We start from the raw sequence: 12,983 nt of genomic DNA, 5'->3' as shown, positions 1-12,983 counted from the left end.
GGAGTAAATTCAACATTTTGCTGAAGTCTGATTCGGATATTGGCATAATAGAGCATACTAATATGCAATATAATGTATTCTTCAAAAGGGAATGACCATTTGTATTGTCAATTTACTCCACTTTACTTTTCAGAGAAATTAAAGTGAAACTCATGTTTGCAATATTTATATCAACTCCTGGGATAGACTCCTGCATGCTCGACACTAGTGAGGATGATGAACTGTTCAGAAGATGGTGTTGCTGCGCCATCTGGTGGCAACTGAATACACCACTACAGTACCGACTTGCCAATATTGTTCATGTTTTAATTAACGTTAGGGTTGATGACAAAAAAAAAAAAGTATTGTGTACAGTATATCCCAACAAAAAAAAAGACTGTTAGGAAACTAACATTCCTACCAAACAACAGGAGAATTTAAAGGTTGAATTTTAACTGTTTCAACACAAAATGGCTTGTAAGGAACAATGAAAATACATGGGGTCCCAATTATTGAAATGGACTAAAACAATAAATACACACCATAAAACACTTGTCTTCAGCGACATGTTTAAGGAAAAACTAAAAAAAAAAGTACAAACCCTCTCCAATGTTCACATTATAGACTGACGAAAGTATACAATGAATCTGCAATGAATTATAAAACAAATAACGATTGGGTGGCTGTTACGCATACATGAACAAATTAAGAAGTAACGAACAGGTTACATTTGGTGACGTGGTTTCCTTTGTAGTATGGACTGATGGCCTTAAGCCACCTTGTGGCTATAAGCGGTCATTAGGCATCCTTGGGTCTTTCATCATGAATCCCCTCAAGGGGGTTACTTTCACACTAAAAGTTATGTCAAAGTAGCAACAATTTAAGGGGGTCCGCGCTCACACAGGTGATATAGAGTTCAGATGACATCAAGTGAGGGAAAGCTCCTCAGTCACTGTCAAACTTGATCGAGTGGACCGAGGTGTTGATGGTGCCGCCTCGGTAGCTTCCCCGCTTCTTCTTTGTCTTTTCGTGGCGAAACGATTTGCCTTTCGTAAAGCGGAGAACATCGTTCGCTTTCTGGCCCCAATCGCCATTGGAACCCTTCTGAAAACGAGAATTACGTCCATATTACCGGCAACCACCGAAGGAGCAGGTCATAATTCAGTAGTTCTATAGCTTACCTTGGCGTCAAAAGAGTTGTCTGCAAGGCGGGGGTCCACGGCGACATCTTCTTCCCTTATTCTTCGGAAAGGGACATTAGAAGACTGCAAATAGATCGCAATTTTTTAGGACTTTATTACTGTTTTGTGTAAAGCAAAAATGGCATAACTGGTGTGGTCTCTTATTGGGCAGTCCATGTCGAGGCAATGAAGTGAGAGTTGTGTTAAAGAAAAAACAGCAGTTCAATATGAGTAACTTGATAATTGTAATAACTACGAATATGGCAAATTTAGCAACAGTTGTGTAACGTAATATTTTATTTGTTTTCTGAATAGCGGGCGTCAACAAGTGACCCCCAAGAACCAGATGAGTAGCCTGTGGGCCTGTTCTAAAAATAGCTCACTAGTAATTCTCTAGGAATGTTGTAGAAGTGATCGTTTGAAAATGTGAACACTGGCAGAGATTTATAGAAATAAAAAGTTTCATATTGCGCTTTGCTACCTAGTTGTTGTGAGAAATCACTAACATGATCAATGATCAATGTAATTTAATAGCAAGTCCACGTCCTTAGCCAGGAAATGATTCGGGGTTGACAAGACTGACGTCGGTCAGAATAACAATGTTAGATGCCAAAAGGGTCGCCCTGGAGAGAAATTCCCCTCCAAAATCTGTTCTACCACGCACCGTATGGATTACAAGAAAAACTGAGTCTACAAGCACGCTAAAGAAAAGCTAAATAAACATACACGCTCAGAAAACCTTCGCCAAAGTGCACAAACAAATACACTGTACCATTGTCAAAGCAAGTAAACGTTAAATATTTTTTTAAAAATATTAAATATTCACAAAAATCAATTACATTAAAACATATAGTGCTGCACTCGGTATTGTTTAGGGGGGGAAAAAAACCTTCTTTCTTTGCAAATAGCCCAATGTTATTAACATGGATAGCTGCGGCTTTTAATCAAGTGTGTTTTGTAGTCCAGAAATTATGGTCATTAAAATAATTGAAACATTTATCTGTGTGTGTGTTTTACTCTACCTTGTTGGCTTTGGGAAACGTTTGTGGTGTAGCGGTGGCTTTTTTGTTTTTGGGAGTCTTAGTTTGTGTCTCTTCCGTTTCACTTTCCGATGACTTTTCACCTTCTTGCTTGCCGTTGGTGCCTGCGGCAATTCAAAAGGAAACCACTTCATGTGTTATTTCACTTGTCACTCACTACTTTGCCCGCAGTTTGAGCTCAGTCTTCACTTACCATTGGCCGCGGGCGTAGAAGTTTTACTTTTCCTGGTGGCCTCCTCCTCCTCCTCCTCCTCTGAACTGCTATCACTGGATGATGACTCTGCGGGTTTAGCCAACGTAGCTTTGGGAGTATTGCCGTTGGTGACGGCACCCTTGGCAGGGGTGTTCTTGGCCGGCGTCTCAGAGTCTGAGCTTCCGGACGAGTCGGAGCTACTCTCGTCTGCCTTCTTCTTCGCAGCAGCGGGTTTTGCCACCGCTGCTGCCTTCTTGGCCGCGGGTTTAGCCTTTGCTTGGGCTTCCTCTTCAGAAGAGTCGTCGTCTGAACTGCTCTCTGCCTTTGCTGGAGGAGCGGCGGCTTTAGGAGGTTCGTCCTCTTCCTCGGACGAAGAGTCAGACTCCGAGCTGCTTTCTGCTGCAGGGGTGGCGGCCTTCGAAGCAGGAGTGGAGGTCTTGGCAGCGGGGGTGGCGGGCTTACTCGTAGCTGGCTTAGCTTTAGCGGGGGGTTCTTCCTCCTCAGATGAAGAGTCAGATTCCGAGCTGCTTTCTGCTGCAGGGGTGGCGGCCTTCGAAGCAGGAGTGGAGGTCTTGGCAGCGGGAGTGGCGGGCTTACTCGAAGCTGGCTTCGTTTTAGCGGGTTCTTCCTCCTCGGACGAAGAGTCAGACTCTGAGCTGCTTTCTGCTGCAGGGGTGGCGGCCTTTGAAGCAGGAGTGGAAGTCTTGGCAGCGGGTGCGGCAGGCTTACTCGGAGCTGGCTTAGCTTTAGCGGGGGGTTCTTCCTCCTCAGATGAAGAGTCAGATTCCGAGCTGCTTTTTGCCGACGCCTTTGCTGAAGCAGCAGCTTTTGCTACCGGGGTAGCGGGCTTTGAAGCTGGGGTGCCAACTTTGGCAGGTGTTGATTTTGATTTGACTGGTTCTTCATCTTCAGATGAGGAATCGGAGTCTGAACTGCTCTCAGCTGCCGCCGCAGGCTTTTTGGCTGGAGTTGCAGGTTTAGAAGCCGGGGTGGCGGGTTTAGCTGGAGCGGGCTTAGCTTTCACCGGTTCGTCGTCAGATGACGAGTCCGAGTCGGAGCTGCTTTCAGCTGCCGCCGCTGCAGCAGCGGCGGGCTTTTTGGCTGGAGTTGCAGGTTTAGAAGCCGGGGTGGCGGGTTTAGCTGGAGCGGGCTTAGCTTTCACCGGTTCGTCGTCAGATGACGAGTCCGAGTCGGAGCTGCTTTCTGCCGCCAAAGCCGGCACCGCCGCGGCCGCCTTTGCTGCAACTGGCTTGGCTTTGGCTGCAACTGGCTTGGCTTTGGCTGCTGCTTCCTCTTCAGATGAGGAGTCAGAGTCTGAGCTGCTTTCAGCTGCTGCGGCAGGCTTTTTGGCTGGAGTTGCAGGTTTAGAAGCCGGGGTGGCGGGTTTAGCCGGAGCGGGCTTAGCTTTCACCGGTTCGTCGTCGGATGAAGAGTCCGAGTCGGAGCTGCTTTCAGCTGCCGCCGCTGCAGCAACAGGCTTTTTGGCGGGAGTTGCAGGCTTAGAAGCCGGGGTGGCGGGTTTAGCCGGTGCGGGCTTCGCTTTCACCGGTTCGTCGTCAGATGAGGATTCCGAGTCGGAGCTGCTCTCAGCTGCCGCTTTGGAAGCAGCAGATGGTGTTGATGGTGCGGCAGGTTTGGTGGCAGGCTTGGCTGGAGCTTCATCGTCTGAGCTGCTGTCTGAATGTACGATGACAAATAATGTTACAAATAGTCATTCTGACACACCAAGTCCACGAGCGGGTCAAAGGGGTTTTGTTTAACAAAGAAAATCTGTTGCCGCTTGCCTGAGCTTGAGGAATCATCTTTTTTTGCAGGAGTCCGTTTGACTGGGGCCGCTTTTGCTGGTGTGACCTTGGGTGTAGGCTTTTTGGGCTCCTCTTCATCTGAACTTGAATCTAAGGAGGGAGGCACACTGTTTTACAACAACACAAGAAACTGGCTTTGTCGAGCCTATGAGAGACAGACCAAGCACAATGTTTGCTACCTGAGCTGTCAGAACTGGATTCTTTCTTAGCAGCAGTTTTCTTCAAACCGGGTTTTGTTGGTGCAGTCTTCTTTTTGGGGGCAGGTTTAGCTGCACGGGACACAACGTTGTTGGACACAAGACAACAAAAATCCAGATGCCCAGTTCATCCTAAATTGGATTCGTCTTACCGGCCACTTTTTTCCCTTCGTCGTCATCCTTAGTGGCTGCTGCTGCTGCTGCTGGAGCTGCCGCTTTCTGAATCGAAGCAGGGGGTGGGACTGCACTGTACGTTCCTGTTGACATTAAAGTCAAAAGGGTTAAACCAACAAAACGCAGTCGCACGACAGACATTGGCGAAATCCAAGTAAGAAGAGGAGTAAAAAAGTGTTGTTGAGCGTGCAATGTTTCCACTGAATGCAGTCCTAGCGTATCATAACGATAGAGACATCTGTTATGTTCTAATCAAGATATGACATTTTGTCTATGTTGCTCAGTCATAATACAATGCTTAGTAAACAACAATTACCGTGTCCATCAAACAGTATATCTTTGGTCTACAATAAACAAAGAAGTCTTCTCTACTCTATAGTTTAGCACTCGATGTTTATAGTGTACGTGTAAGAATAAGTAGCTCTTTCATCCTTTACTTAAATCAAATGTACTACTAGTAAAGCTCTGTGAAAAAACGAATAGTGCTGCCCTCTAGTGGCCATAATCTAAACAACAATTTAAGTTAATTTTGACATGGCATTAGTAATGGTTTAAATGCACCCGGTCTGTTACTACTGCTAAGGGTAGATGGGTCTTAGTCAAAAACACCGCACTGTCAAGTCAAGCGGTGAACGTGACAATTTTTTAAAATGAAAACAAACCTGATTTGGGCTTCTTGCTGGGCGGAGCCTCATCTTCCGAGGACGAGTCCTCACTGCTCGAATCTGCAGCTGCTGCAGCAACAGTTTTCGCTTGGGCAGGTTTGACCTGAGCCTAGCGTGGAAAATAAATCACAAAATATGCAACTAAACTTCTTGATCCGTAACAACATAAAGGCTGGATTTGGACTAAAGGGTTCAGGTAGAAGAAAAAAAAAAAAAAAAAAAAAAAAAAAAAAATCAGATGGCGTAAAGGTACCCTGAATGTACCATGTTATTTGTGCGGCAAGCATGTGCGTGTATGTGATTCTGCCCTCCCTGACCGTGCTTTCAGCTGTTGGTCACACCCTAGTTGGAGTTCAAAAGTTTAAAAGTAAATATGAAATGAAATGAAATATCATATCCAAGGTTTCCAGCTTAGCCCAGTCAGTACCAAGACTTGTGAGAATAAAAATAGAACAACAAAATAAGGCATAATAAATAAGATAGTGATAAGGGATTTGTTTGTTCACATTTTCAATGTGTGCAAAGATGTGGCTACAGTAGAATGAAAATGCAAGAATCTTGAATTTCACAAGGTCATTTTGTACTTGACAAAAATAACAGTGTTCAAGAATAAAGTGTTCGGCAACATGCAGGGATGAATGGGCATGAGGCTATGATGGTAGTTTTTAGTAGTTGAGTTTTGGTAGTTGAACAATATTAAGTTTTGAAATCAATGAATAATCGTAATTTCTATCAATTAATCAAAGTAACTGTGATTATTATTTTCTCATAATCACCAGCCCTATTGTACCACAGTGGGCGGGGTTCAGCAACTAGTTCTTACAAGTGGCTGCTCATCGGCCACTTGTTTTGTTACCATTCAAAATTTGAATCACTAGTGAACAGTATCGCAACGACGTTGCAGATGAAGCAGCCACTCAAAATGCACCAAAAAACTACAACCTACATTTCCAGGTTCTAACTCCCAAGTATAGGAGACCCAACCAGCTGATGGCCAAAAAGACATTTGGTCTTATGATAATACTTAAGTCACCAGCTAATTTTTGCGCAGTCGAGTTCGTGTTCAGTCATGTTCTTGGCACGTCCTCCGGGTGTCATTTACCAACACTTGAGTTGTGTGTGCATGCAGGTTGTTTAAGGAAATCCGTAAATTAAAAAAAAACATATATTGTAGGTAATTAATTGGAAACTTTACATCACTTGGATCTAGTGTCGATACGATACCAAAATGTTGACTTCAATACTATGCCTGCATAAAATACCTTTATCGGTACCTCGACAAAAATCCCAAATCATAATGTAATGTAATGGTAATGACTCAACGTCATGGCGCTCTGAGTGTGAGTGTGTGCGCATGCATGCGTCTACTCTTCTCTAGTCCGCTCCCTGGTGGTTGAATGTCTCGTCAAATTATACAAATTGTGAACAAAATACTTCACACTTTATTTATTTTTGAGTGAAGTGTTGGAAACGCATTACAACCTGTAGCTCTTAAAACTGGTGGTCTGGATGCCGATCAGCAAGGTGCTTGACCAGATTGGACGTATTCCCACCTCGACCCACCGTAGTTTTAAAACAAGCCTTACAGACAGGCTTTGTCATGTGGGTCAGCTTGCCATGGCTGTCGGCCATGTAAGCCAAAAAGATCCTTAAAGGCCTTCCTCACGTGTCGGTAGACAGGCGCCTTTTAGCGTATGTATACTTGCCTTTAAGACAGAGTTGGTGAGCTCTGTGTTCTTTATTTTCTTTCTTTTTTTTTTTTTTTTTTTTAAATACAGGTGTTAAAAAAATTGTCGGGCTGTTTTTGACGCCAAAAAAAAAGCATGGTACCATACTGGTACCAGTATCCCCGTGCAACACTACTTGGATCTGGGCATGAATGCTGGTGACAGGTGCCGGTTTGCTCACCTTGGTTGGTTCCTCATCCTCTGAGGAACTTTCTTCACTGCTGCTCTCTTGTTTTTTCTTAGCCGCTCCAGGAGCAGGAATAGGAGCTTTGGGCTTGGCAGTGGCCACTGGCTCTGTCATTCAGAATAAGATATGCCATGTTATGCATTCATAAGAACATGCAATATTACAAGAAGAAGTGACAACGGCACTCACTTGATTTAGCTTTGGTGGCTTGCTCCTCTTCAGAGTCTGATTCCTCACTGCTAGAACTGCTGTCTTTCTTTCTTGTTCCGCTTGCAGTTGCTGTAGGCTTTACGGGAGCCTAGGTGAGGAAAAAAGACTTTCAATGATGAAAACACAAAACACCTGTTAGTTTACGGAATAAGTGACTCCTACCTTAGCAGGAGCCTTCTTCTCTTCTTCAGAGTCACTCGATTCTTCACTGCTGCTAGATGCAGCTTTTGTAGGCGGAGGTTTAGTAGCCGCTGCCTTAACAGGTACTGCCTTGGCTGTTGAAAGGGAAATAGACTTATAATGGTTTCAAAAGATATAATTCAACAATTGAAATGGAACTAGGATATTACCAGCAGGAGTAGCCTTCTTTACTTTGGCACTGGCATCATCATCCTCACTGCTGGACTCTTCACTGCTGGAACTCTCTTTACTGGCTTTTGCCTTCTTGGCTACTGAGCCAGTGGCTTCAGTCTTGTCAGTAATCACTTTGCGTTTCCGAGCTTGAGGGGATCTAATTGCATGCAAGAGAACGATTTTCAAATTGTAGTTGTTTACAGTGAACGCTTTGTGAACCTTTTGTTTTAATTTAATCATAGCTGTCATGGTGTGCAAAACCAGAAAAGGGTATACCATCTTATCCGCATTCGATATGACATTTTGGCGTTATGTGCAACAAGCCAATTAGGAACCCCATACAGACTAAGGCTGAGCAAATGGGCAATTAATCAAAATTTAACTGTGATTTCAATTTGGGCTTCTCACGATCATGTCAACACTATATATCGAAAAAAAACGATTCACAATTCCTGTTGTGGCACATTACTATACCATGGAAAACTATATAATTTTACTCAAGTGGTCCAAAAATCTATTATTTACTACAATTATAAGGACATTTCATTATCTATGTCAGAGACGTTTAGTGACAGGCAGAACTACTAAATGCTCTTCCATTAGAGGTGGAGGTACAGTTATTCACGTGGCCTGTGTATACTCTGTGACGTGTTTGTTCTGTGGTGTTAGTTGTGATTTTTTTTCGAATGTAAAAGATGTGCCTTGGCTCAATAAATAAATTTAACTCAAGTATACATCACATCGCTTCTAAAACGGCAGGATTTAAAATATAAACAACTCACTTAACCCAGAAGTCGTAGATGTTCAGAAGACGTTCTTCATTTGGATCCTGTGGACTCTAGTAATACAAACACACACATACAAATACAAATACAAGCGGGTGAATTCCCTGAACTGAGAACGGTGCATAAACCTACTTTTGCAGAAAATGGGTTAGGGTTAGGGGATTAATAATTCAGACTACACCAGAGACCTACAACGAGCCGGTTTGGATCGGTAATCCACGTGTTAACTCCCTCATAGGTACATTGCCTAGAGTTTCTCATGGCACGCTACCACCCACCTGCCTGACACCGTGACAAACTTACCACTTTAATCTGCTTGACAAACTGCCGAGCCGCCTTGGTGAACTTGTTTTCCAGCAGAAAAGAGTACACACATTTGTACAAATCGCTGGGAACCGACTTGTGCTCCGCCATCTTCACCACGCTGGAAATGGAGGGAAGTGACCTAAAACGCTTCAGAAGCGCATGCGCATTGTGAAGACAACAAAGAATATACAATCCTTGGTAGCGCACAATTTTCGGATAAAATAAAGAATTTTGTTTTCAAACCAGAATTGTGCTTCTAAAAATAAAATATAGCAGAAATGTTTATACACCACCTTTTCCGGGAGGTTGTTGTCTTCTTAAAATTTTGACTCAAACTAAACATGCAGGCGCAGGTTTTATACGTCACTGCAGAAGACCTTTCTTCCTCGTGTCATAACATGGTTGACTTTGCAAGGATTCTGGAAATGACAGCTACCATTTGACTATTCGCGTTAAAATTTCACATCCTGACCCAATGAAAACATGCCACGCTACGAACTGGCTCTTATCCTGAAAGCGATGCAGCGACCGGAGACGGCAGCGGCAATCCGGCGGACAGTGGAGACTTTAATAGAGCGAGGCGCTGTGGTGAGAGACATGGAGAATCTTGGAGAGAGACTCCTGCCTTATGTGATGACCAAACACAACCAGAGACACCGCCGAGGATCATACTTTCTGATTGACTTCTACGCGGCTCCCAGCATCCTCACGGGCCTTGTCGATCACTTGCATCGTGACGTCGACGTGGTGAGGCCCACTGTGCTGAAGAAGGACACGCAGAATTCCCCACAAACATGCTGTGGTTCTCAGGAGTGATGGAACGTACGTATGATATTATACAAATATTATAATTATAATTATAATGATGCTACTTTATTGTACTTACAGGACCAATAGACCATATACACCGAAAGATGTGTATGATGGGGAAAATTTGAGCATTTTAATTGGCAGTTTTAATTGGATCTGGTCATTATGTTTTCGCCGAGAAGTATAGCACTTACATGAAATAATGTAATATAAGTTTAACACAAAATAGACAATGTAACATTTCCATGTATTGATCTTGTAGTACAATTATCATTTGAGGTCATTGTCCATTCTGCTTATAGGGATCATGTTGTCATGTTTTTTTAACAGGTATTTGCAGATCATATCCAGAAGATGTGCTGTATGCTGCTTTGACTTCTTCCATGGCGTTTGAATTTAATTTAACTGTTTTGTGATGATGATGATAATAACAACAGTAAACAGTAACCCTTTTTGTTATGGTGCAAGTGTTTGAAGCTTTTACTATCAGGCATTTAAAAACATTTATTAAAAAATAAACATCTCTTTTTGTTATAGTAGTGTATGAAGCTTTTATTATTAGGCATTAAAAAAACATTTATTCAAAAAGCTACACTTGTATTATAGCACCATGGTGCACATTGCTTAAGATCTGAAGTCACCTGTACCGGTATTTATAAGTGTAACCATTGACTGGCATTAATGTTGCATGTGAAAAGAGTCACATTTAACTTACAGAGCTATTCTTGTGACTCCATTTATTTAGGAACTTTTGTTTCTCTGGTTAGAATTTCAAGTTAACATACTGTAAAAGAGGCAACACAGTATTAGAGTGGTTTGCATGTGTGCCTCACAGATGTTCTCCACATGTTTGTGTGGGTTTTGTCCCAGTTCAGTTTATCATCAAACACTATTTGATGTGCATCTAAAAATCAAATACAGCAGCAAGTTTGCAAGTCACATTGACAAACATCAGAAGGTCAAAGAAAAAGGTCAATCTGCTTAATTGTTATTCTGTTCTACACACATGAGCTCAGCAGGTTAGCTGTTGGAAAGCAATTACATTTCCACGTACTGTGTTAGTTCTCATTCATTTCAACTTTATCATTATTAATATTTATTTGATGTTTGGATGGATGGATATATTTATTTTATCATCATCACAATTGTGAGCATATATACTGTATGCAAATGCATATTGTTCCTTTCTGGAGTTTGCATGTTCTCTATGTACTCCAGCTTCCTACCATATCTTCTAAAAACATCGAAGTTAGGTTCATAGTAGACTCTAAAATGCCACTTACTGTAAGGGGGAGTGGTAATTCATCTATTTGTGCTTTGCGATTGGCTGGCTACCAGTTCAGGGTGGACCTCGCCCAAAGTCAGTTGGTTTAGGCTCCAGCTCACCTGTGACCCTAATGAGGAGAAATGGTATTGAAATATACCATAATATACATCTTTATTTATATAGCACATTTAAAAGACAACAAAGTTGACACCAAAGTGCTGTACAGGTCACAAAAACAAAAACAAAAAAGCACAGCATTTAAAAAACAAAACTTGAAGCATACATTGTGTCAAATGGGAAGAAACAGCCCTTGCTAAAGTGACTTATGATCTTCTAGCTATGGACTCCGACACCTCATCAATACTGCTCTTACTGCTACTCAGAGGTTGACCACATCCTCGGAGGCGCTGCTATGGAGATTTCTGCATTGAACAACCACTTCACCGAAGACGTCTTCCCACAGTGCTTCACTTGATTGGACTTAGTTCAACTAACACTGTATAGCATCATAATATGTGTTAAATGTTGTCCACTCGCCATCTGTAGCAGCCTGATCATCCTGAAAGGTGGATTCCCCCATCTGCGGTCCCTTCTCAAGCTTTCTCATTTTTCCCCAGATGGGGTTTTTGAGTTTTTCCTTGACCTCGGGGTTAAGATCAGGGGATGTTGTTAATATTTGTCAACTCTGGGCATGTGAAGCTCTTTGCGACTTGTGATTAAGGGCTATATAAATAAACTTGACTTGACAAGAGGGCAGTCACGCCTGAGTTTGAAATGTCAAAGAGTAAAAATGTGCCTTAATGTGTGATTTATAAACCTGCAGAGTGGGGGTCGGCCTCAGAGGCAGTCTGTTCAGCTTTGGAGCTGCTACTGCAACAGCCTGGTCTCCCCTGAGCTTCATCCTGCATTTGGGAACAGCCAGGAGAAGTTCATTGGAAGACCTATAGGGACCTTGGGACACATACCTGTTGTGGTTGCAGCAGGTCAGAGAGGAAGGTGGGTGCATTTAGGCACCCTAAAGCAAACAATTTTAAAATCCATCCTAAAATGTACAGGTAGCCAATGGAGGGAGGTCAGTACAAGGGCGATGTCCTCTAGCTTCTGTGTAGTTGTTAGCAGCCGAGCAGCAGCGTTTTGGACAAACTGCAAGCAGGAGATTAAGGCCTGACTCACCCTGACATATACAAAGTTACAGTAGTCGAGGCCTAATACAATAAAAACATGTAAAACAGTATCAAAAACAGAATGCGTTAAGAAAGGTTTGACCCTAGCTTTCTGAGCTGGAAAAGCTCTTGCCCACCACATCATTTATTTGTCCATCTTTAGATCACAGTCAATTTTCAACCCTAGATTAGTCACATTTGGTGTTCCAGATCAGCAGGGAGAAACACCATGACCCCTGTTTTACTATTATTAAAATTTAAAAAGTTTAGAGCCAGCCATGCTTTAACATCTTCGAGGTATGCAAAACTAATGTTAATCAAGATACAGGCATGTATTTTTTTGTGTTTATCGTCTGCATAAAAGTGGAATAAGATGCCTTGTTTTCGAAAAATGGAACCAAGAGGGAGCAAGTATGGCCCAAGGATTGAGCCCTGAGGCACTCCGCAAAGGAGATTCACTGTAGAGGACAAGCAGCACCTAGGCTTACACAAAAACGAATCTTTCACAAGACTTAAAATACTCCAGAGCTGAACTTTTAATGCCGACCCAGTGCTCTAGGTGCGAAAGCAAAAATACTGTGATCCACTGTGTCTTAACGCTGCAGTGAGATCTAACAATATGAGAATATTGAATATGATAGTGAATATGAATGCACATTGATTTAAAACCCTTTGCAATTCCACCTGGCAGTTTCACCTGAACGAAAGGTGCACCAAAGTAAATTTGATGCTGTACTTGGACCATTTGGAGTATCGCCATTTTTCTCCTCAACTCTCAGAATCTTTTTAAGTGCTACTGGCACTGAATTGTGGAAGTTTGAATACATAGAAGGCCGTGGGTCGTCTGCGGATCAGCTTTCTTTTATGTATCCAAACTTCCATAATACAGGGCCAGTAGCACTTACAAAGATTCTGACAGTTGAGGAGAAAAATTCAAATT

The 12,983-nt window shown here is 42.7% G+C and overlaps 2 protein-coding genes across 4 annotated transcripts; one reads left to right on the top strand and one right to left on the bottom strand.

The window, feature by feature from the left end:
- Positions 1-285: 285 nt before the first annotated feature.
- nolc1 (nucleolar and coiled-body phosphoprotein 1) lies at positions 286-9,522 on the bottom strand. The gene is made up of 15 exons (XM_086044690.1): positions 9,097-9,522; positions 8,801-8,950; positions 8,495-8,550; positions 7,709-7,869; positions 7,521-7,633; positions 7,338-7,446; positions 7,143-7,255; positions 5,232-5,343; positions 4,548-4,652; positions 4,378-4,467; positions 4,178-4,288; positions 2,394-4,070; positions 2,183-2,304; positions 1,161-1,244; positions 286-1,083 (listed from the first exon to the last, which is right to left on the bottom strand). The coding sequence occupies exons 2-15, from the start codon at positions 8,909-8,911 to the stop codon at positions 925-927; spliced, it is 3,123 nt and encodes a 1,040-aa protein (XP_085900816.1). The 5' UTR covers positions 8,912-8,950; positions 9,097-9,522; the 3' UTR covers positions 286-924.
- mrps6 (mitochondrial ribosomal protein S6) lies at positions 9,154-11,657 on the top strand. Of its 3 annotated transcripts, XM_086044695.1 has the most exons (3): positions 9,154-9,625; positions 9,944-9,974; positions 11,218-11,657. In XM_086044695.1, the coding sequence occupies exon 1, from the start codon at positions 9,287-9,289 to the stop codon at positions 9,617-9,619; it is 333 nt and encodes a 110-aa protein (XP_085900821.1). In that variant the 5' UTR covers positions 9,154-9,286; the 3' UTR covers positions 9,620-9,625; positions 9,944-9,974; positions 11,218-11,657. The 3 variants fall into 3 exon arrangements, with proteins under 3 accessions (XP_085900821.1, XP_085900822.1, XP_085900820.1); XM_086044696.1 differs by lacking the exon at positions 9,944-9,974; XM_086044694.1 differs by lacking the exon at positions 11,218-11,657 and having other exon boundaries at positions 9,944-10,147.
- The last annotated feature ends 1,326 nt before the right edge of the window (positions 11,658-12,983 follow it).

This window comes from Filicampus tigris, chromosome 11 (assembly GCF_054856515.1).
Source record: "Filicampus tigris isolate MCC_2025a chromosome 11, RoL_Ftig_1.0, whole genome shotgun sequence".
In the NCBI taxonomy this organism is placed as follows: domain Eukaryota; kingdom Metazoa; phylum Chordata; class Actinopteri; order Syngnathiformes; family Syngnathidae; genus Filicampus; species Filicampus tigris.
This window is presented reverse-complemented; position numbering and strand designations above follow the sequence as displayed.